The sequence below is a fragment of the Acanthochromis polyacanthus genome, chromosome 7 (assembly GCF_021347895.1).
Source record: "Acanthochromis polyacanthus isolate Apoly-LR-REF ecotype Palm Island chromosome 7, KAUST_Apoly_ChrSc, whole genome shotgun sequence".
NCBI lineage: Eukaryota > Metazoa > Chordata > Actinopteri > Pomacentridae > Acanthochromis > Acanthochromis polyacanthus.
This window is the reverse complement of record NC_067119.1, coordinates 31,903,094-31,926,704: the sequence shown is the minus strand read 5'-3', so window position 1 is coordinate 31,926,704 and position 23,611 is coordinate 31,903,094. Positions and strand designations below refer to the sequence as shown.

The 23,611-nt window shown below is 39.2% G+C and overlaps 1 protein-coding gene across 1 annotated transcript; it reads right to left on the bottom strand.

Moving 5' to 3' along the window:
• Positions 1-17,790: 17,790 nt before the first annotated feature.
• Positions 17,791-21,237, bottom strand: LOC110948598 (uncharacterized). Its single transcript, XM_022190195.2, has 4 exons — positions 20,189-21,237; positions 19,631-19,792; positions 19,042-19,134; positions 17,791-18,946 (listed from the first exon to the last, which is right to left on the bottom strand). Exons 1-4 carry the CDS (start codon positions 20,714-20,716, stop codon positions 18,632-18,634), a joined length of 1,098 nt encoding a protein of 365 aa, XP_022045887.2. The 5' UTR covers positions 20,717-21,237; the 3' UTR covers positions 17,791-18,631.
• Positions 21,238-23,611: the final 2,374 nt, after the last annotated feature.

Sequence of the window (23,611 nt, the reverse complement as noted above, 5' to 3'; positions counted from 1 at the left end):
ATCACTGGTCTATCAGATCATAATTTAATCTTAACTAGAAAACTTTCTAAGAGTAGATTTAATTGCACCCAGAGTAAAACATCCGAACAAATGAGAGTACCTAGGAGGGAGATTCCTAACCTGACACAGGCACTGAATAATATTAATTGGATTGAAACTCTTAATTGGCAGTGTGTTATACTGTGTGTTGCTGACAACTGTAGTGGATTTATGACTGTAATTCAAGAAACAGTGTTTAAGTTTATTTTAAAAAAGCTAAAGTAAAGCCATCCAAAAAGAATCACCTACCCTGGTTAAATGATAGCATATGATTTTTGATGAAACATAGAGATCCCGCGCTAAAAAAAATCGCTCAAGACAAAAATGTGTAATGACAGACAGATTTTTAGAAAGAGTTCTGAAAGAAATTAGAGCTGCAAAGGCAAATTTTTTTTTATTACTTTCGCAGATAATGCAAGAGGAAGCACAAAGGAAATCTGGACAAATATTAAAAAATTGACAGGACATCATGCAGCAAGTAGAGAAATTAGGGAGTTATAGCTGGGGAACAAAGTAATACAGGACCCTGGAGATATTGCAACAGTTCTGAACGATTACTTTATTGACTCTGTTCAAGACTTGGTACATAATCCTGGGTCACCATCACACCAGAGTGGAATCTGGATGTACAGCCCTTCAGGTTGATGGGGTTCTACATCTGGATATAGTTAACACAAGAACAGCTCATACAGCGGGACCCTGCTGATGGTTCATAGCCCAGCAGTGGCAAGCTAACAACAGCCTGCCACTTCCTGATATTGGTAGTTCAGCTATGGAGCATCCAACACTGCCACGTCAACTCTGGCCGGTTCCCCTAAACACAGTCGCACCAATTTTAATCTTTGTACAATAACACAGTGTCAGATCGATAAGATAATTAGAGGACTGAGAAGCTCTAAGGCCAAAGATGCATTTGGTTTGGAAACAATGTTAAAACCCACAAGCAATCTCTTTTAGCACCATTAGCAATTATTTGTAACAACTCTATATTTGAAGGGGTTTTCCCAGAGCCATGGAACACCGGTCCTCAAATCTGGTGACCCAGCTACAGTTACTAACTACAGACCCATACGTATACTTCCTGCAGTTTCCAAGAAAATGGAAAAAATAGTTGCTGACCAGATTGTAAAGCACCTAAATAACAGTTCATATAACATGTACCAAATGCAATTTGGTTTCAGAAAACATCACTCCACTGACACGGCTGTTTGTTATTTTTTGGAAAATTTACAGTCCAGGTTGGACACAGAGGGCATTGTTGGGGCTGTTTTTATTGATCTTAGGAAAGCATTTGATACTGTGAATCATCAACTTTTGCTGACCAAGCTATCCTATTTTACTTTTTCAGTGAATGCCTTGAACTGGATTAATTCCTATATTTCTTCAAGGACTCAGTGTGTTTGAGTACAGAATATAAAATCGCAACACCATGATAACTATCTTGGAGCACCACAAGGGTCGGTGCTGGGGCCACTGCTTTTAAGCTTATTTATAAATGATCTACCGAGTTGCTGTCCACCAAATGTTATCTGCCAAATGTATGCCGATGATGCAGTCTTGTATGTTCATGCAAAAAACAAAAAGCAAGCTGCCCAAGAGCTGACAGTTGCTATGAGTAATGTCTTTAAATGGCTTGATAGCTCTCAAATACACCTTAACATCTCTAAAACTGTGTGCATGTACTTTTCCAAAAAAAACAAAAAAAACAACTGGAGAAATCTATCCTAATATCTCTGTACAAGGCTAAACAATAGCAACAAAGAGATATTTACAATATAATCATGTTGCAAGCTGCTTTGGTTTCCCAGCTTTTGTTGGTTATGTCCACTATGGATTATCCTTTGTTGTTGTTTTTCTTGTATATATGTGTATATGTGTGTGTATGTAATGTATGTGTATGTATATATATGTGTGTATATGTAGGTATGTGTGTGTGTGTGTGTGTATATATATATATATATATATATATATATATATATATATATATGTATATATTTTTTTTCAATTATGTTTTTATGTTATTTGTTTAATTATGGTTTTATGTTATTCTATTTTTGATCTGCCAATGGGACTTGAGATGGAAATTAGCTGCATGGCTATAATATCTCGTATTTACATGAAAATGTACATTAATACGAACTGTCAATTTTTAAAAATAAATGAAATGAAATGAAAAGGTGCTATCTTTTAAAGTGTGTATCAGACCACGATGTAAATACCTGGAAATAAAAGCTGAAATATTGATCTCTTATTTCATATTCGTCATTCGATGTTAAACTGAAATGTTTTCAGTCTACAGCAATTGGCCTCACTGTTCCAATATTTTTGGCGGAGAGTGTATGTAGACTGTGGTGCATAAAATGGTGAATGGTGGCAAAAAATCATGAAGAATAAATGCCATTTACCATGTGATTGTACTGTATGTTTTGAAACATATCCTTGAGTACAGCACAGGTGAAATGTTTTTCTTTTGCATTAATGAGTTTATTAATCATTGCCTTGAAGTGAGTGGAGGAGTGGATGGAGCCCCCGCAACTGCTGCCATGGCAGCCAAACATTGACAAATGATAGATGCACTTGATGGGGTGTTAATGTGATGAATGCCTCTGTGAATAACATGAGGAACACATAGATGCACAAAGAATGAATCACAGAGACCCAATCACCGGCTGTCAGTTGGATGATTAGCACACTGAGAAGTCCTAAGTGGTCCCCAGAGCCTGACTGATCAGAGTTCAGGTATGCATTTTACTTTTAGTAATCAAGATCAGATTCAGGGAGGATAAGTTAATCCTGGTTCTGCCTCTCAAAGGGGAGGCTAATTCATTGAACTGTCTACTTCACAGCTGCATTTCAATTTCTCAGACCAGAAACACTGACTGCTTCTGTATGCATACCAATATCACTTTAGATTTATCCATTTAAGTTCTGGCACATATGAGCAATCATTAATCTCTTATTTCTAGTCAGTGTGTAGGAAGTGTTGAGTGATGCACAGTGAGGCAGAAATCAATAAGTGGCTGATCGATTTGCATTAGGAACAAGTGAAATGCTCTAGCTGACAAATTTATTCATTTGATTTGTTTGATATTTATGCTGTGTGGAGGTTGCTTTTTTGGCAAGATTACTGTTACATAAGTCTTGCAAATAACACTAACCTTAAGGCAAAAAGTTAAAGTGCAACAATATTATTTAATGCTGTCTTTGAATGCATTAATTTATTACTTTTTTTTAAACCAACAAATGAATGCAGCGGAGCCAGAGGAGGCAAATTTTAGGATTTTTTTTTGTAGAATTACTTATTCCCGTCAGAAATGATTGCTTAATTAGAGAGTACTCTGCCAATTATATATATTTTTCCTGGTTTGGGCTTAAGAATTACCATTTTTAATTTAGAATTCAGCAAGGATTTAGCAAAGCCATTGAGCGGCATTATGGGAATTGTCGGATCTACTGCTTTTGGAGCTCTACTCACACTTGGGACTAAGAGTCATGGCATCTCGCTGTTCCTGCTTATGTTGATCTGTCACTTGAGTCAAAGTGGACAGCTGCACAGATTCGGAATTAGTTTGGCTGAATTACACTTTTGTTGGCCTACATATGCAATCACCAGGGCATTATGTCGAGAAAAGCTTGCATGTGCTTGCAAGTTTTGGTGCTTTTTGATGTTTTTTGCACACTCTTAATTTCATTTTTGCATAGCGTCATGGTCATTAGTAAAAACACATCAGGAGAAAGCCTGTAAATCCAGGTGCTCTGAGGGAATTACATCAAATACGTGGCTCAGCTTCTTATTTTTGGGAAATTTTGGGAATAATGTAATACAATTACATCCTTTGATAGCTTTAAATAAAACTGTACTCATCTATCTATCTGTCTATCTATAGACAGATAGATCCAAAATCAGTTTCATGTTTTACTGTCCTACACATCCAACTGGTCCATTGCAGGTTTGAGTTCTGCACAACATTAGGACAAATAACAAAAGGGCAGCCAAACAAGATAAAAGACAAGATGAAAGTGAAATGACAACAAGCAAAACTATGAAAAACAAACAGAACAGTTCACAAAGAATAAAAGAACAAGGACACTTCAGTGTTAAAGGTGTTTACAGAATAAGTAAAAGAACAGTAGTTCAAGACGTCAGTCAGGGGCTACAGGTACTTTTAGAAATAGCAAAAAGAAGACACTGCCCAGTTTTAATGTTTGCATTAGTATGCTCTAAGGTTGTAATGGTACACAAGATTCATGATCCAGGATGAACCTTGATTTGGTCAGAGACTACAGGGTGGGCCATAAGTTTCCATACATAGGAAAATGTATAATGTCAACAGTGGAAAACACGTATTATGTGTTTTCAAAACAATGGTAATCATATAGAGCACATTATGCAAACAAAAACGGTTGTCCAACATCAAATGTTTATTTTTCCTATGGATGAAAACGTATGGCCCACCTTGTATATATGGGGATGGCTAGTAACTACGTCATTGTGTCCAAAAACGTCACTTCCGTGTCCTACCAAACCAACGATATAATGGTGCTGTGTTGTGTCCTGTGTTGCAACAATAGAAATGATGTAAATAAAACGATATCTTTCTACCGCTTTCCTCTGGACGAAAAGGAGAAGAGAAGATGGCTGACACTGATAAGGTAAGTCGGATTTCTAATCTTAGAAAATACATTTAGCGCCGGGAGCTAACGTGCGCTAGCTAGTATTAGCCGCTTGAATTATGTTGTCTTTTTGTGTTATGAGGAGTGTTTGGGCCACATTACAAAAGAAACTAAAAGTGGTCGAGATTAAAGTCTCTGATAATAAGTTTATACTTTTAATTTATAAGAATAAAGTCTGCCGAGGGAAACTTTTGTCCCAGTTTTGGGGACTTGGACTTGCTTGACCAATCTGCCCAAAATACTCGACTTGACTAGGATATGGGTCTATGTGACTTGGATTTAACTGAGTCCAATACTTGGACTGACTTGCTAAAAATGTTTGGCTAAGATTATTTTAACTGTTATGGATTCATGATTAGTGTAAAGAGATGCGTAGTTATTTACATATGCAAATTAGCCATGTGCTCCCGGCAGAAGTTAGCGCTAGAGTGTGCTGCTGGGAATCTTCAGAGTATACTTTTCAAATCTAACATAACTCTAACAAAGCCAAGTAAACGACATTTAACCTCACACAGATGATAAAGCTAGCTTTATTTCTGACATCCTGTGTTTGTTAGCTTACGCTACTTAGCTACTCACCTCAACACTGTACGTTTTCCTTTTCATTGACGCCTGCACTTTCCCTTTAAAACCACCTGCCAGCACACTAACTCTTACAACTCTGTTTGAGTTGTAAGAGTTAAGACCTCGCTTTACCGACTTCGGAAAATCCGCAAAATAAGATGTCACAGTGAAAAAGGTGACCGGTTCTTTCGCTACTGCCATTGTGTTTTCATTCGGTGCGCCGCGGCTTGGACACGGAAGTGGTCCGTGACGTCACACTAGCCATCCCCATAAAGATGGATGTAGTCACCATGATGTTTGCCACTGAGTTCTGGTGTGTCAATTGTTCTTTTTTTTTTTTACACTAAACTAAACTAGAAAATTGAGGGATGCATCTGACCAAGAACTAAAGGACACACAGAAGGGGCTTGTCAATCATAAATTAACTCTGCCATAAAGCATTTTATTTTATTGTCTTTTTAAGCTAAATAAGACCATAATTTACAAAATGTACATCAAGCTGTATCGGAGTGTTGAAATAAGTCATTGGGACCATAAAGTAAATACAAAAATGTTTACTGAGGAAACAAATGAAGTGAGAAGTAAAGTCATTTTTTAATATATTTCAATGCAAGTCTTCTGTTCGCCCCTCTTCTGGTTGTGGTCAGTTGCGCGTTGGCTTGGAGCTACATGGAGGCTCATGACGTTTTTTTTTAAACACTGAGGTACTCAATTATTGTAAACTGTCAAAAAGAAAAGGGAAATTATCTTGCTCTATGTGAAAAAGTAATTGCCCCCTTTGCTACCAATCCAACAACTGACCAAATTAATTTTGGATCTGGGTTAAATTTCACTTGCTTCACTCTCATATGAGGTGTGTTGAATCTAAACGTCATTAAATAGAACTAGTCTGGCATTGTGAAGTAGCTAAAGGGTCTCAAAAAGCAACACATGATGCCACGTTCTAAAGAGATTCAAGATCAAATGTAAAAGTCATCTACATTCATCAGTCTGGAGGGTTACAAAGCCATTGCTAAGGCTCTGGGACTCCAGAGAACCACAGCAAGAGACATTATCCACAAATGGAGAAACATGGAACAGCAGTGAACCTTCCCAGGAGTGGCCAGCTGATTAATATTTCTCCAAGAGCACATCAGTATTTCATCCAGGAGGTCACAAAAGAATCCAGACAAACATCAAAAGATCTGCACACCTCACTTACCTTAGTTAAGGTCAGTAGACATGATTCCACAATAAGAAAGACACTGGGCCAAAATGGCATCATGGGAGAGTTGCAAGGATCAAATCATTACTGCACAAAAAGATCATAAAGGTTCATCTGGCTTTTGCAAAAGTATATCTGGATGAGCCCCAAGACTTTTGGGATCACATCCTGTGGACTGATGAGTCAAAGGTGGAACTAAATGGAAGACATGGGTCCGATATATCTGGCATAAAGCTAATACTGCATTCCACAAGGAGAACATGATACCAACAGTGAAGCATGGTGGTGGTAGTGTGATGGTATAGGGCTGCTTTGCTTCCACAGGACCTGGACGACTTGCCATAACTCATGCAGCCATGAATTCTGTTCTCAATCGGAAAATTCTCCTGGACAATATCCACCATCAGTTCATGACCTAAAGCTCAACACAAATGAGTTATGCAGCAAGATAAAGACCCAAAGCACACAAGCAAGTCCGCCTGAGTGGCTAAAAAAGTCCAAGTCCAAATTCAGACCAGTCCAACTGAGATACTGTGAAAAGACCTTAAAAGGGCAGTTTGTGTTGGAAACCACCTGATATGATCGAATTAAAACTATTCTGCCAAAATTCCTCCATGGAGATGTAAAAGACTGATCACAAACTATCACAAACTACAGTTGTTGCTACTGAGGGACCAACCAGTTATTGGGTTCAGGGGGGCAATTGCTTTTTCACAGGAGTGGTACAGGTCTTCAATAATTCATCATTTGAGTCTGAGAAATGTACAAAATAAAAGATTTCTGTGGGGAACACATACATATTCACAGCACTGTATATACTAGGATATCTTGTGACAGTTGCTTCAAGAGCAGAAGGAGGCACTGGCATTTTGGTAAGTCGAGGCCATGGCATATGAATGAAAGCATGACACGTTTGCAAAGAGAATGGTGATAATTGACTATATGAAGAGAAACAAAAGAACCAACACTCCCTTGCAGTTCAACAAGATGTTGTTTTAATTTTACAACCTTCGTATGTGTTTGATAGAAAACAATATGGTGTCTTAGTCAAACTTAATTTTATAAAAGAGACTGTAGAAATAAAATAGGAAATGTGAGCAGACTTCAGTTTTCTCGGAGTCAGCTCTGAATTTGCAGTACCTACAATCTGAACACCACTTCTCCCTGTTTCGTGTTACACTTGTGTGCCAGTTTTCTGTGCAGTCCTTGTTCCAGAAAGGACTTTATTTATTCATTTAGCCTTAGGTTTCATACATTCAATCACCCACTCATCTTCTCTACCTGCCTCATCCTGTTGAGAGCACGAGGTGGTTGGATCCTTTCCCAGCTTACCTTGAGTGGAAGGCAGAGAAACACTGCGGTGTAGCCTCTACATTTACATGTCACTGACTGCTATGAATAACCAGACTGAGGTAACAGTTCAATTAAAACATTCATACCTCTCTCAGTTATCCAAGAGAAGACTTCCAGATACAAACTGCTGATAAAACATAGATTAGTTTTTTGGTTTTACCTCCTCTGGGGTTAATGCCTAATTATGGGAGTGGACCCTTTAATCCTGCAGCCATGTTCCCCTCGGCTTGGCCATGATCACTCAGACGAATGGAGGCTTAATGCTGCTGGTGAGTTCTCCGGCATTAGAGTCGAGAGCTGCAGGCAGAATGCTACAGGTGCAGCTAATTAGGTTAATAATGAGCCCACTGATTAGTGATTAGCTCCTTAGTGTGTAAGAAAGAAGAGTTTTCGGTTTAGTTGACTGGATTACGTGAACCAGGAGGGAGTCTCCTCTTGAACTTTAAGCTGATGGAATTGAAATGTCTAGGTGTGACTTTCCTTCATCTCAACACTAATTATCATCTTAATAGTAATTAGCTTAATGATGATAATAACAATGCCTTAATCTGATTATAATTGAAACATTGGTGAGCCTGTGAGCACGCTGGGTTTTAGACGTGATTCACTAAATGTAGGATGAGAACATCAGACATGTATAGCTCATGCTGGTACAGTTTTGAATATAACCTTAAAATAGCGCCTGCACCTGTGGAGAAAATGTAACAAGTGGGGAAACCCTTCAGCACTGAAAACTACATGACTTTCTATGTTGATTTTTCTTTTGTATTTTTTTCATTCTGTTGGTTGCATTGACTGCTTGCGATGGCTCATGATTACTCCAGTAGGATAACTGTGACAGATAACAACAATGAGCAACCCTACGACTGAATTTGCCACATAGTGTCAGCTGTATGGATAGCTGTCTCATCTGATGGTACGCCTACATGGTTAATGGTAACGTGGATAAAAGTTTAATACGCTACCTTCATCCGCGAGCACAATTTCTGCTTGCGTCATGTAAAGATTTCCATCTGTAGAGGTGGTGAAGAAACTCTCTATGATACCATGGTAGTTCACAATGTTTTCAAACTATGTCTTTTGCTACTGTTTTGATTGCAAGACCCCATTCTATCCTAGAAAACACATACTGTACGTTTAAAGTAAATGCATTTTTTTTCTTAGAACAGTTTGTATTTAAAGTCTGAACACATGCTATTCCTTTGAGCCAAATGTTTTTATTTATTTTTTGGTAGTTCATATGTCCAGCTTTGTGTTTTAGGACAGGCTCAGTCCTCCATAGAATGGACGATATGGATCATTCCAGAATTGGAGAACATTTGGTCTTCAAAATTTTTGGAAAATTAACCTCTCTTTTTCTCTCTCCCTGTTTTTTTTTTTTTTTTCTATTTTCTGCTCCATATTCATAAATAATAGATAATAAACTATTAATGGCTTGATTGGCTTAGTTTACACATTAATGGTACAATTCTTTTTCCATGTTTTATTTGCTGTTTGCTAACCCTACTCTAATCACAATAACAGGGCTGCAAATCCATGTTAATGCTAGCTTTTTCTCTGGAGTAGAAGCCAGTTATTTAGCGAGCTGTTGCTGCTGACGAAGAGGACAGAATTACTGATGGAAAAAAGCAAATAAAAAGTAAAAAGAATCTGTCTTTTCCTGATCATATGATTTAGAGTGAGACATTCAGTCAAGGCTGACAATGTTCTGAAAATATGAAAAATAGAAGAGAAGACAGCTTCGCTTGACCTTTTCTTTTGGCAAACTGATGATGTTAATTCCAGCGTTTCATGTGATTCACTGTGTTCTTCTTCTGTCAGCTATGCTAACGGGGTTGCGTGCATGTTGTGGGGCACACGTTGCATGCATACTAACTATTATTTAAAATATTATGTTGATTAAAAAAAAATCCCACAATTTAAAAAAAAGGAGATCTAAATTTAATTTTAACTGTTTTATTTGAGATTCAATTTGATCATAAGGGACCAGGTTCAAGAGAAAAATGACATTTTGGGGGGAACTCCAGACCTATTTGGTAATTTTTAAAATGTTTTCAAGTTTTCTTTTCTCTTAATTTTTCAGATTTGGTCTAAGGACAAGTACATTTACACAACAACTGCATGTTTTAGGATTTTGTACAAGAATTTTTTTTAAAATTTGATGGGTGGGACGTAAAATGTCCTCCAAATCTAGAATGACCCAGATCACTGTTTCTGGAGAAATGCTCTGTCATCTTTTAAAGACATAATTTCATTTGCTCTTTGTTGGAGGGGTTGTGCTGCACTACTTTTCTCTTTAAAATACCTTAAAGGTATCTATTAGAATCATGTCAGTTGACAACCTTAAGCAAGTCATAGTTTTGACTTTTTTCTTCTTTGGAAACTGTTGTCTGATTTTGGCAGTATGGTTTGGATCGTTATCATGCTGGAATGTGGGTCATATGGCGAGCGTCTGCAGACTGTATCACAAACATTCATGGTGCCATCTACAAATGTCATCTCCCCGACACCCCATATTGTCACGCTCCCAGCTCTGTGCTTCACTGTCAGGATTATACTCTGGCAGTCTTTAACAGGATCAAAACAAACATGCAGGATCCCATTTGAGCCGAACAAATTTATCTTGGGCTCATCTTACCAAAGACTGTGCTCCTGGTTTCCACCAAGCTTCTTTTAATGTTCTTAAAGTTTAAAATATAGTTTAATCAAGTAAAACAGCAAACAAGGGTTTTACTTGGGTGCCATTCATATAGGATGATATTATGCAATGATCTTGCCACTGTTAGGGCTGTTCCAGAAATTCATGCTACCATTGAGAACCCCAGTGCAAAGTATGAAACACTTGCTGGCCTTTTCGTCAGAGCTATACCACCATTCAAAAGTTTGGGGTCACATAGAAATATCCTCATTTTTGAAAGAAAAGCAGTTCTTTCAATGAAGATTAAATTGATCAGAAATACAGTCTCGACATTGTTAATGTGGTAAATGACTATTCTAGCTGGAAACGGATGACTTTTAATGGAATATCTCCATAGGTGTACAGAGGAACATTTCCAGCAACCATCACTCCTGTGTTCTAATGCTACATTGTGTTAGCTAATGGTGTTGAAAGGCTCATTGATAATTAGAAAACCCTTTTGCAATTATGTTAGCACACGAATAAAAATGTGAATTTTCATGGAAAACATGAAATTGTCTGGGTGATCCCAAATTCTTGAATGGTAGTGTAGATTGTACCAGTAGCACAATGTCTGTGGAATCATTTTCGAATGAAAGTCACTGATTAGTGATACGGCTCATTCTATATCTCCTGATTATTACAACGGTTGTGTTACACAGATTTTTAGTTGGGCATCAATCATTCGGTATCCATGTCAAGATGGACGAATAGTATAGAAAGTTGTGCAATAACAGGTTAAATAGAGGGAAGGAAAGCAAGAAGATGCCACAGAATGACATATATTGACAACATCAAAGAGTGGACAAATATATCAAAGGCCACCACTGTACTACACGCAATGTAGGACAGAGAAAAGTGGAAAGGCATGGTCGTCAACGCGATTAAACAAGACACCTAAGTAGATGAAGAATCCGTGTCAGATTTTTAAAATTATAGGGCGATTCTTCTGATGCCTAATGCAGACATGCTGATAGACACAGCCCATTGGTCCAGCCTTTTGGAGTGACTTGTCTTCATTTCTTGGACAAAAGTCTTAAGGATCCCATATAAAGATTTGTTTGAACTATCCAGCTAACTGTCTCATCAGCTAGAGTAGTAACTGTAGTTCTGCTCTGGAGCATTGTGCTTTATGTGGTTACAGGTTAGGATAGAAAGCAAGTTCTTTTCACCATAATTCAGCTACTGTGTAGATTTCCCCCACTGTCCTTAGTGCTCTTAGGAGTAAGCGGCTGTCATGCTCTGTTGGATTTGTTAAAATTCACACTCCCGCAACTCCAGTCAATCTCATTTTTCAAGATAGCGCTACATTAGCCCACGTCTTGAAAACCTTTAGTCTTCAAATGTTAAAATTGAAAACTACAGGTAGGAAACACTTGTAAAAAACATTTTTCTTCTGTGCAAGTTCAACAACTAGACAGTTATGTTTCTTTCTTTATTATCCTTGCAAATCTGTGGTTATAAACTTCCAGCAACCTTCTGGTGACAAGTTTGTCATTAATGTCAAATATATCAGTCAGTTCGTGTTTACTGTAGGTTGCATTTTGTGACTGCAAAGCAAACAGCAGCTTATGGCAAACCTATAGCTGTTTCTCAGCAAAGAAAAGAGGAATTAAAAAGTATAACACTACTCACAGCTCTAAGTGCATGAAGCAGAAGTTGCCCAGTGACATCCCCACCCCAGACAAAAATGGTAGAGGACCATGGTGGTCCGGAGCAACATCAATTTGTGCTGTTGGTTCTAGCCTGAAGCTAGAGCTCTCAGAGCTGAGGCAATGCAAGTGCAAGAGAGGATGGGGACAGTCTGTGTGGCAAAGCAATATTAGTTACAAGAAGGGTAGAATGAGAGTCTGAAAGGAAATAAAGAAGTATGGTGACACTTTTACAGCCGTGAAAGCATAAGTCCAAGCCATTGCTTAGGCTTAGACTTAGACAGTCTTTATTAATCCCCAGATGGAAATTCTGTTGTTACAGCAGCTGGGTATTCAACAACAAGGGGGTAAAGAACAAGACAACACAGAATATTAAGGTCAAGTATGAAGTGAAGGTAGCATAAAATAAAATCAAAAAGATAAAATAAAATTGATTAAAATAAAATAAAATAGAAAAGAATAAAATATAATGTAGAAAGAAAAAATTAACAATATATACAAGAATATACAAGAGTGATACAGAAATGTGCGAATGAACAGAATGTGCAAATGAGGGTGTGCTTAGATGTGCAATGATATAAATAGGTGCAGATAGTTTACAGATGTATTGAATAACATTTAGAATGTAAGGTGTCCAGTATGTACAGTGATTTAGTCAGCAGGCAGAGTGTGGGATCTGCCAGATGCAGACAGATTCAAAAGTCTTATTGCTGTGAGGAGGAATGATCTCCTGTAATGTTCCTTGGAGCAGCGGGGTTGTATCACTGTGTTGTTGAAGCTGCTCCTCAGATTGTCCACAGTTTTATGGAGGGGGTGGTCGGTGTTGTCCATGATGGCCAGCAGTTTGATCAGCATCCTCTGCTCCACCACCTCACTGCACCAAAATTGAACAATTCTAAACAAAAAATTAGCAAAGAGTGGCATAAACTCCTGTAAAGTCTTGATCAGGCTATATTTGAAAAATATTTTCAGACTCCCACGAGTGGAGGAGCTGAGGAAGAAGGGCGACCTCTTATAAGAGGGCGTTATTATTTTTTATATAAATTTCATGATGTGGCAAACTTCTAAACGACTGCCTCTTTGTCAGCATTAGCCTTGCAAGGTTTAGAATATTTTAAAACAGTAAATGGCATGATGAGTAATTTTAGACCCCTGACATGCTGATTTATATAAAATTGGTCAAATGTCATTGTCAGCACTAGCACAAATGTGTTCCATCGCAGCAGAGATGCAATGTTTACAGCTACAGATTCTGTGTGCAGTAGTTCTTTAAGACCATCAATGCTGTACATAAAAAGTGGGACTCTCATACAGTCTTATATCAGCGTTATATTTTGAAGGAGGCAGAAATAAACATTAAAACTCCTGGAAGAAGTTGACTAACTTGCAATATAAACTGGTGAATTGTTGTGACCTCACTGAATGACTTTTTAGGGAGGAGATATTTATGCAGTGTGGAGGTTGTTATTGGCAAGACTAGAGTTACATAAATATTGCAAATCATACTGACCTTAAGGGAGTGGGTTAAAGTGCAATATTATCACTTGATAAGCACACATTGAGCCTTTTTTTTCTTCCTGTCTGCAGTTATTGCTTAATTAAAGCATTTCACCACCAAAGTGATGCAATGGAGTCAGAGGGAACAGCTGAACAAATTCACAAGTTTTTCAATCCACCAGAGTGCCCAAAGAGTTTGCAACAGAATACTTTACTCGCCTCAAAGGGAAGAAGACAGTGGGCTGCTGAGAAGCACTGTGCGCTGAAGAAGGGTATTTACTGATCACAGGATTAGGGCGGCGGCAGGCGAAGAGATAGAAGAGACGACAGCAGGGGTGTCGGAGAATGATTAGACTGCCACTAAGCCAATTGGGGAAATGGGACCGTGGCCAAAAAGACATGAAGAAAGGGAGAGAGGGCGGGAAAGAAGACGTCATAAGGGAGATTGGTGAGAAAGTAAGGAATGGGAAAGGTGGAAGCTGGCACACAAGAGAGAGAGAGGTTAAAAAGAGAACCGGGCTAAGCAACAGAAGGAGAGGGATGTTGACAGAGAGAAAACAATAACAAGCTTGGAGGAAGGAGCGGATGAAAGACGACAAAAGAGGCCAACGCGAAAGAGAATAAACAGGAGGGAGAAGGAGACGAAGTGGGGTGTCAAAGTGGAGGAGGAAGAGAGCAAAGCTTCCATTCGTTGTTTTTCCACTCTGTTCTTGCCAAACACCAGGCGCTGCGGTCACCTTTCCGACACACTTTCCTCTCATGCCAATACGTCCTCCAGAAATATAACTGTGGAGGATGAAAAGACTGATTGTGGCCTGGTTTTTAGGGCGTACCAACTCGCCTTTGCTGGCTTTCTGAGGTCAGAAACCCTCTACATCCAATCTGTCATTTTGTCAGCTGAGGGTCAACCATAAGGACAGTTAGTCTGGAGAGCTTTGGGTGCAAAAATGCAGGTCTGCCATGATTACAGCAAGAAATTTACATACTGGTCATTTCATAGTTTCAATGAGAGCTCACTGTCCTGTACCTGTGGCTCCTGGAAGTTTGGCCTGTGTACCTAAAATCCGTTTTATATACATCTTGCTATTATTCTATCACTCACACTCCTTTGTAGTTGCTTGTAAGTTTGGTATATTAGCTGCTTCCGATCTCTTGCTTTTAAAAAAAAAATCAAGATCCCGATGATGCAAGTGCTTTAGCTAAATGAGTACAATTTAAGTGTATGTTGTAAAAGTTAGAATGGCTTGTGTTTCAGCAAGCCTGAGGCATAGCTTGTGAAATGGTTTGTCGGGGAATAAAATAAGAGGTTTCCTTCAATTGGAGCCTTCTGGCAACTTAATCAATTCATTGCAAAAACTGAGACATCTTGCATTCACAGCTGGGCTACATGCCATTGCAATAGCACAACAGACTGTGTGCAAAGTCCCACAAGAACTATTAACTGTCATTCGTGTCCAAGTGGAACAAATCTTAAAACTAATTAAGCTGCACCCCCATGACGAGAATGTGAAGACAAATTTTGCCATCGGGAGTGGGTGAATTGAGAATCGATGGCTGACAATTTCCAAAGTCTTGTCCTGAATTCAAGATGTGGGTGTGTGCAGCAAGATGCAGAATCAATCACAGAAAATTGAGTCCCACATAAACATGGACAGCGTGATTGACCAAAACAGAGTAATTCAGACAGAGGGGAGCCAAGAAAACCTTACTGGCGGCACACTCCATTCTTTTGGAATTCTTGCCAGGCAAACGGACAGCCGGTGCCATTTCCTAAAGGTTAGCGAAGTCTGCGAGGCACTGACACTGAAATTAAACAAGAAATTCCAGAACAAGGACATGTGCACACATACTGTATGAGGTATGGGACAGGGACTGCAGCTGCACATGCAGTACAAATATACTTTCGTAGCATGTTTCTGACACGCATTAGGCACAAATAACGGCTTTAATGAGGCAGTCACTTGCACTGTTACATACGCAGTGAGAAAGGAAGCCAATTACTAAAAGATGTCTCGTCACATTGTGTTTGTTACAATGGCGTCTTCAGGTATTTGAAGAGAAAAATGGAAAACCGAACCACTGTAAAACTCACACAGCAGGAAACAATGACACCTGTCATAGGTGGTGTGAGTTAATTGTGTTTGTAACATAAATGCATCCATTTTCAGGCAGCATCTGGCACGCTGGGGTTCTGTTTGCCGTGACATTTGGATGACAGCATTTCACAAACAGTCGACACACCATTTTAAACAAGTTTCTAAATGCTTATGCCAGTTTTTTTTTTTTTGCAACAAATTCCGTGTTTCAGAGTACAAAGTTAATTTGATGTTTGCTTCCCAGAATGGGACAAGCTCATTAGCCTTGCTTGATGAACAAGGTATGGCTGCAGTTAGTTTTTGTTGCCCTGAGTCTTGTTGTCTGTCATTGGGTTGGGCTGATTGGAGCCGGATTGCCACTTTGTCAACAAAACCATGTGGAGGAAAGGGTAAAGGACACACAGGGAAGAGCCAGAAATAATAACAGGCGTTAAAGGGCCTATTATCTGTGACCATCTGTGACCTGTGTGTCTGATAATGGAACTATAGCTTGAGTTTCTAGGTTTTAAGTACTACTTTGGCAGGAAGTGTTTAGCATTGTCAGTCAGCTTTATTTGTAATTCTAATGCCTAATTTGGTGAACATACTGGAATAGCTGAAATGTAACCATGAATGTGTGTCTAAGAAGGTCACAGTGTCAAACATCTCATATATCCTCTATTCCACAGAGAGTTTCCATAAATGAATGTAGAAAGTAGCAAAAAGTGCAAATAAGTCCAAACTGTTCATCCCACAGAGCACGAGGGCTGCGGGCTGTAAACTCAGCCATCCTGTGTCATCAAGTTCAGTGTAGTGGAAGATTGCTGCTGAACCAAGGTGATGCCTTAAAGGAATACTTTAGTCCACAATGATCATTTTTATATTCATACTTCACCATTTGTTTCTGACAGTGTGGGCCAAAAATATAAAACACACTCGAAAAACAACCAACATCAAAGAAAACTCTTATCATATTCTTTGCAGGCAGCGCTGACCTTCTAAATGGAGCATAAGAACAGACTCCCACACCCTAAACTCAGCATCACTGATATGAAGTATGAAGTGTTAATTGCATATTCTGAATTAACCTTTTTTTGGGGGGTAGAATTAGCATTTGAAACAGGAAAAATGATAAATGTCCTCTCAAAGCTTATTAAAGTACTTAGTGTGTATGATCAGAGAATTAGGTATCACAGTCAGTACTTCACAGCAATTACAAAAGTATGCTTTTGACAAAGACACATCATTGCCAGGAATATGAAATAGTAAAGAAGGGTTCATTGAGCACAGGCAACTATTTCACTGAAAAACCTTATGACTTGTGTGGGTACTTTGTTCACTACTTGTTACTGGAAGCAATGTCAGGTGGTGTCTGTCTCTGGGACTGTGTGTTGCAGTGTGGGACCTCCGTAAATGTGGATCATGCTGGTGCATGCTTGATCTGATTGATTTCTGAGCAGAGCCAATGCCTTGGGTTCTTTGTCATGTTGGTCGAGCCTGGGCATGTTGCGGTGCTAGTAGAGTCATGCTGTGTGCTTGGTTTGGAATAGCGTTTAGGTGGGGGGCACGTGCCAAATATCATCCACACGAATACCACAACCTAGCAGGACATTGCATTATAACTACACTGTATTTAAAAAAAAATTGGTTGAATCGATTATTCATAGGGTGAAGCGTTTCACTAAATGTTTTGAGTTGACTCAATTAGTATTTAAAAACATTGACTGAACGAAAAAATCTTCGTTGGCTATTAATTCAGCCAATTGCTTAATCATCGTTGACAGAACAAAAGGCTGTTGGCTTATTAATTTAGCCAATTGAAACAAATTACTTGACACCATGTCATATGCTCACATCATGTGCTCACTCAACTAGGATTTATTAGTCATGACAACTATAGAGTAATAATTGAGTGAATAATAATGATTGCATGAATTAATATTTAAATGATATATACTATGATATATACTCAACATAAAATATTATTAAATAAAAACCAATAAAAAGAAATTTACTTTCAAATTTTATTTTTTCTGTGTACAAAACTAGAAAACATTTAAATTCAAATTTAAACAATTACACAACATTTGACAAGAGTGCAAAAACAGTGCAACACCATTTGCTAACAGTATAAGCTGTAAGCTGTAAAGGAAAGTCTGGGGTTCGAGGCTAATAAGGAGGTAGCAATGGTTTTCAAGTTCAATAACAGTTCAATAACAGTTCGATAAGTTGAATTAGTTCAAAGTTTAACAGTTCAAATTTAATACTTTAATACTCTGTTTAATACTCTAGAGAAACGGGTAAAAAAAAATCCCACACTCTCATAAAACAGCAGCAGTTACCAGTAAAAAAAAAAAAAAAGGAAATGTGCAAAAAAAAGAAGATCAATTGATCCTAATAAAAAATAAATAAAAATCGGATTTTGTCAAAGTGTGCTTAGAACAGCAAGGGGAAACTTTCATGCTTCACATAGTAAGAACAAACAGCTGTTGGACTGACTATCAAATATGACCTCCTAAGAACACAGAAAGAAAAGTGGTAAATTTCCATAGAGCTACCTATTTGCAGGAGGGTTTACAGAAAATATGGAAATATCAATTAGTGTTTTTGTACACTGTGAAGGACGTGCACTGTTGCAAACCTTCATAGACAATAGACTAAAGTGAGGCTTAATGTTCAATGTACCACTGGTGGTGTGCCAATGAGCAAGGCAGATCAACAACAACGGCTTATTTGCCAAGTACAGTAGTCATGTTGCTACAGTTGGTGCAAATATGACTGTGTGAAGCACGGATAGGCCAAAGGAGTAAGTGCATTCTGTTAACCTCCTTTGTGTAAACTCAAGAAAAACGTACTTGCATCCCTTGATGCAAATACTGTACATTGCAAGAACACTCTACAGCTGAGAGAGTTTGGTTCTGAGTTTGTTCAGTTTGTCGTATTTTCCACTTTTCTCAGCATCCATTGACATTATTAACTTCTGGATTACCTCAAAGAAGTTTGACCACTCTGGGAGATAAGAGATGTTGAGAGCATAGATGAACCCGAATAGAACCGCAAGGGCAGTTGGGGGATCTGGTAGGTTGTCGCAGAGAATTTCCCCATCCAGGACTACTGCAGCTCTCGGCGCAGCTTCCGGGCCTCCTGGAGGCCCCACAATCTCCAGGATACCCATTGGCATGGGGCTTGAGGCTTCGTACACACCGTCTGGCTATAGATGGGGCACATTAACAAAAATGAAATTAAAAACAATATCCAAATAATATTGATGGACAGATGGATGTTCTCCTTGAAATGCTGATTTACCTGGCAGGTCTTGAAAAGCTCGGTCTTCTCCCCCAGGTAATACTGCAGCCCTTTGACAGCCACCACCCTCCGATGTTTAATGATCTCTGTGGTCTGGATACACAGGACAAGTCAAGTCACATGTATATTATTCATACATGTACATTATATAGCATATTATTCATACATGTACATTATATAGCATATTTCATACAACACGTGTAAACTCAAAGTGCTTAAACATGAAAACAAAGTAAACTGGAACAAATTAAAACAAAAACCAACAATGTAATGCTGTGACTACAATTTTTACAATGTTCACTCTTTCAGACATACTGTGGGAATGGAGTGGGCAGGCAGCTCATTTCACATCTAGACTCTAAAGGCCGATTCATTGTAACTGCATATATACATCTACTGTATGTACAGTATACTGAAAATAGCAGACTGACAAGCTCACAATGTGACATTGTGAGCTTGTCGATCAGCTATTCTCAGCAGAAGCTTTCCCCACAATAACAGAAAACACTATTTTTAATCGTGAGGGACTCCGGACACCCAGTAGGGTTCAAGTGGTTAAGACACATTTGTCCATTATTTTCCATCTTACCTGCTTGTCCAGGTACTCCAACTGACTCCTTAGTGTCACTTGAGTGGGGTGGTGAGCTACGGTGCGGTACACACGGATGAGGCCCCTGGCATGCTCGTCCAAGGACGTGAAGAACGTTTCCATCAATTCTTTTCCTGTTACTCTCTTAAATTCCGCATTTACCTGCACAACAATTAGATAATGAAGAGACAACTTGTGGATGTACAACCTGTAGACAGATCATAGCAAAAACCACAGATGTAGCATCACATCACTTGCTCAGGACAGATCAGAGTGACCATCTTCAATACCAGGCTTAAAGGGCCATTCCACCTTTGAGGCATCAGACCCTTTTTTTAATGTTAGGGTATAAGAAACATGGCCCTGGTGTTGTTTTTGTGTTTATTCTGTTTCTAGAAATATTAGTCCAACTTCCTCTTGACAGAATCATTACATCATATTTCTCTTCCCGCCTACAGTTAGTTCCGCCCCTCTCCAGTGCATATGGTTGTCTCAGTCGTGTGACATTTTATGTGTACTTTGAGGAAGGAACATAAAGTAAAACATACACAAACTTACCTGATCCAACAAGAATAGGGCTGGCCATCTCTGCCTGATTGTGGAGACATGCACATCTTCAGCAACGACCTCCTTTCGTCTGAGGGAGAAGGTGTGATCCATTTTGGCATTTACCTCAGCCTTGTTTATGTTTCTCTTCTTTAACTCATCTTCAAGCCAGGCCCTTTCGCTCTCTAGTGCCCCAACCCCAACTCCGTCTGGGTGATTTGGTAGAAAGTTTAACTCTGCCCTGCGTGGGCTCTTTAGTTTTACTACATATTCTGCGCCTCTGCGCCGTTTGTTGACCCTCACTTCGGTGCAGCCTGCCCTGGATAGTGTTGCTCGATAGTTATTCATTTTATTCTTCAGGCTGATTGTCCAGGCTTTCCATGCTTTGTCAGGACCTGCATTTCCGATGCATGGATGCTTCTCAACTAAGGCCTTTGCTACCTTCTCCAGGTCTTCTAAAACTGGGTATGATTCATAGGCATAAATGACTTCAGCTAGCTTTGCCAAGATTTCAGACTTCATTTCACGAGTGTATGACATTAGGGCGTTACTTTCTGAGTATGCTGCTCCTCCATTCTTAGTTTCAGTTCAAGTGTATAGGAGAAAGTAGGTACTGTAAAGATGGCTGGAAACCGACTGGATCGTCTTCCCTGAGAGGACACCGCTGAGGATGGTGTTGATGCCATGTCACTCTCCACACTGAAGTCTGGATCTTGAATGGAATGTGTTCCCCCAGAGGAGGAGGCTGTTGATGGTGATGCAAGCGTCTCACTCTCCACACTGATGTCAGTATCCTCAGCTAAAGACGAGTCATTAAGCACTGGGGTCAACACAATTTCCCAATCCACTCGAAGAACAGCTTTACCTTCTGGAAGGTACTGTATGTCACTGAGATTGCACAGCTCATTGTCAAATGCAGGGTCATCGAATGTAAGGGAAAAACCTGGTGCCAACTTGAATTTGTCTGCGAGTATGTCTCCGAGTTCCTCCACTGATGATGGCCTTTCAGGAAGGTCAAGTCTCTCAGCACTGCCAGGCAGGATGACTCGCAGACGCAACATGGTATAAACCTGGGTAGAAATCAGAAAGAATAGATCACAACCAATATATCACAATCAGGTGCTTTACACCATGGATGGGGTACATATGATTAGGCCTGCCACAGTTATTAGATAAAGTGTTATTTGAGATAATTACAGCTCTTGTCATAATACTTTAGAATGTTGGGGGGAAATGTGGAAATAAGACTGCCACCGACATGCATTTTGAGACTGTAGCTTGGCTTTTTCCACAAAAGTTGTGTAGGCCTAGACAATTATGAAACATGGCCTTCTGTTTTTACAGAATATAACCCATTTTTGTTGCCATGTATAGTGTATAACAGTGTTTCATACACTTTTAAAATTGCATGGTCTTCCCTTCCCTAAAATTCCCTGACAGATGAATCAAAATGGTCCCATCAGGGTTCATTTGGTTCCATTCGTACACCGAGTAACAGACTTGTATGGGTCAATTTAGACTCCCCTAAAAACTTAGAATGTGTTTTTAGAATCTGCCTCGCTAGTGTCACAAAAACAAACCGTAGAGCTACAAGTTCAAAACACACCTACAGCTTTAGTTGAATAATTGTTCTGTGGGTACACTAGATACTCACTAACAAAGAAAGGATCTCTTGAGACACACCAGAAGCTTTCCCCCAATTCGGTAGCCTGTAAGAGGGTAGTAATCATTCAGTTCTGTAAGGAGGTTAACATGAACTTGAGGAGTGGTGCGTTCTACTACTTCAAAGGCGCGAAGGTGATCAATATACGATGTCAGCTTTTCCAGGATCAGTGACACCTTTCCATCAGTTATCAAAATATGCAGGATTTTGCTGAACTCTGGTATGCCAGAACAGGACCCGACTGAAACAATCATCCCCTTTGAGTAGGATGTTCCATGGACACACACCTTTGCAGCAAGAGACACAGTGTTCTGACACCCATGTTTTTTTTAATTGCAACCTTCTGGTTTGGTTCAAGCAAGGATATTCGGACTGTTTTGAGGCGACTGACTTGTAGGTCTAGTTTAAAGAAACTAGGAGAGTCTATAATATAAGCTTGTGTCAACCGATGCTTGTTTGCCAGTGTTTGCATGAGACTTTTAGAATTGTGGCTGTCACGAACAATCCTTTTAAAAAATGAATGTTTTCCTTCAAATCTAAAAGTCCACAAGTCAATCAAGGGACCAAAGCAGCGGATAAGGTGGGGATAGTGTTCTACAAAGTGGTGCTTTGGTATAAGTTTTGCATTAGGATAGGCCTCTTTGAACAACTGTCTATGATCAGAAATCTTAGATTCCAAACAGCTCAACGATTCTTCTGAAAACTTGGATGACGTTACAAGCTCAACTATGTCCTTGAGCAACAGTAGCGATAACTAACACTTTTCCTCTTTTGGTACTAAAAAACCTATCATCAGTGGGAGAAGCCTCAGCAAGGTCCAGTTTTCATGCCCATTACCACCAATGCTTTTCTTTTTTTGTGTCAAATATGCCTGTGGGATTTTTTGAGGTTGGTTTACCTTATCAGAATTTTCATATGGAAAAGACGCTATGATGTTATTCAACTGATCAAACGTGAGAATTTCTTCTGAAATCAACTTGCGAAAACAAAGGCCAATTTCATACGGGACCACGCCCTCAAAACAGTCGTGAAGGACATCTGGGGCAAACGCGGTTACAGGATGGAAAGAAGACAATTCACTCAAAACACACCCTTGCTTGACACCATTTACATTTATGTCTTTTTCCTTTTTTGAGCCTTTTTTGGAGCCCTTTTTCAGGCCCTTTGAGCCTTTTTTCGATGTCTTAAATTTCTCAGTCTCAGCTTTCAGCTGCTGAAGGTGTGCGTTGTGTAGTTCTGGTGTCCTCAGCTCACAGAGGCTTGCAGATTTTTGCTGAAATTCTTTCTTAGACACCAAGCAAAATCTACAGAATTTGTCTACATTGAAACATTCCTGGAAACCTGCCAGACTATATGCACCCAGATTATCTGCTGAAACAGCAAAAACAGTTCCTTTGATTTTTTCACCTAGTTGTTCAACGAAAATACCATCTGTCTCAAGAGTCTTTAAATCACAGAGTAAAGGCTCAAAAAAGGTTGCATAAGTATATTTTTTGACATCGTCACTTCTGCCCAAAAGTGCTAATTGAATAGAGTTAAGACTTGAACGAAATTCTGCCAGCCAATTAAGTATCACCCAGTAGACGGCAGTTAACTTGTTTTTCTTTCGGGAAGTGCCAAGCGGATTCGCTGTCTCAAAATCGTCCACGTACAATCCAAGGTTCAAATGAAGTTCTTGGTCTTGTAAAGGTTGGTTGACTTTATAGTACTGTCCATCTCTAAATGAGTTGTACACTCCAGTTGTTTCCCCAGTCGTATTCACAGTCTTTTCC

Excerpts from the sequence above, each read along its gene's own strand:
- LOC110948598 (XM_022190195.2), bottom strand. The coding sequence starts at position 20,716 with ATGTCATACACTCGTGAAATGAAGTCTGAAATCTTGGCAAAGCTAGCT. Across the intron at positions 19,793-20,188 it reads CCCTATTCTTGTTGGATCAG|GTAAATGCGGAATTTAAGAG; the intron begins GTAAGTTTGTGT and ends ATTGTTGTGCAG. Across the intron at positions 18,947-19,041 it reads AGCTTTTCAAGACCTGCCAG|CCAGACGGTGTGTACGAAGC; the intron begins GTAAATCAGCAT and ends CCCCATCTATAG.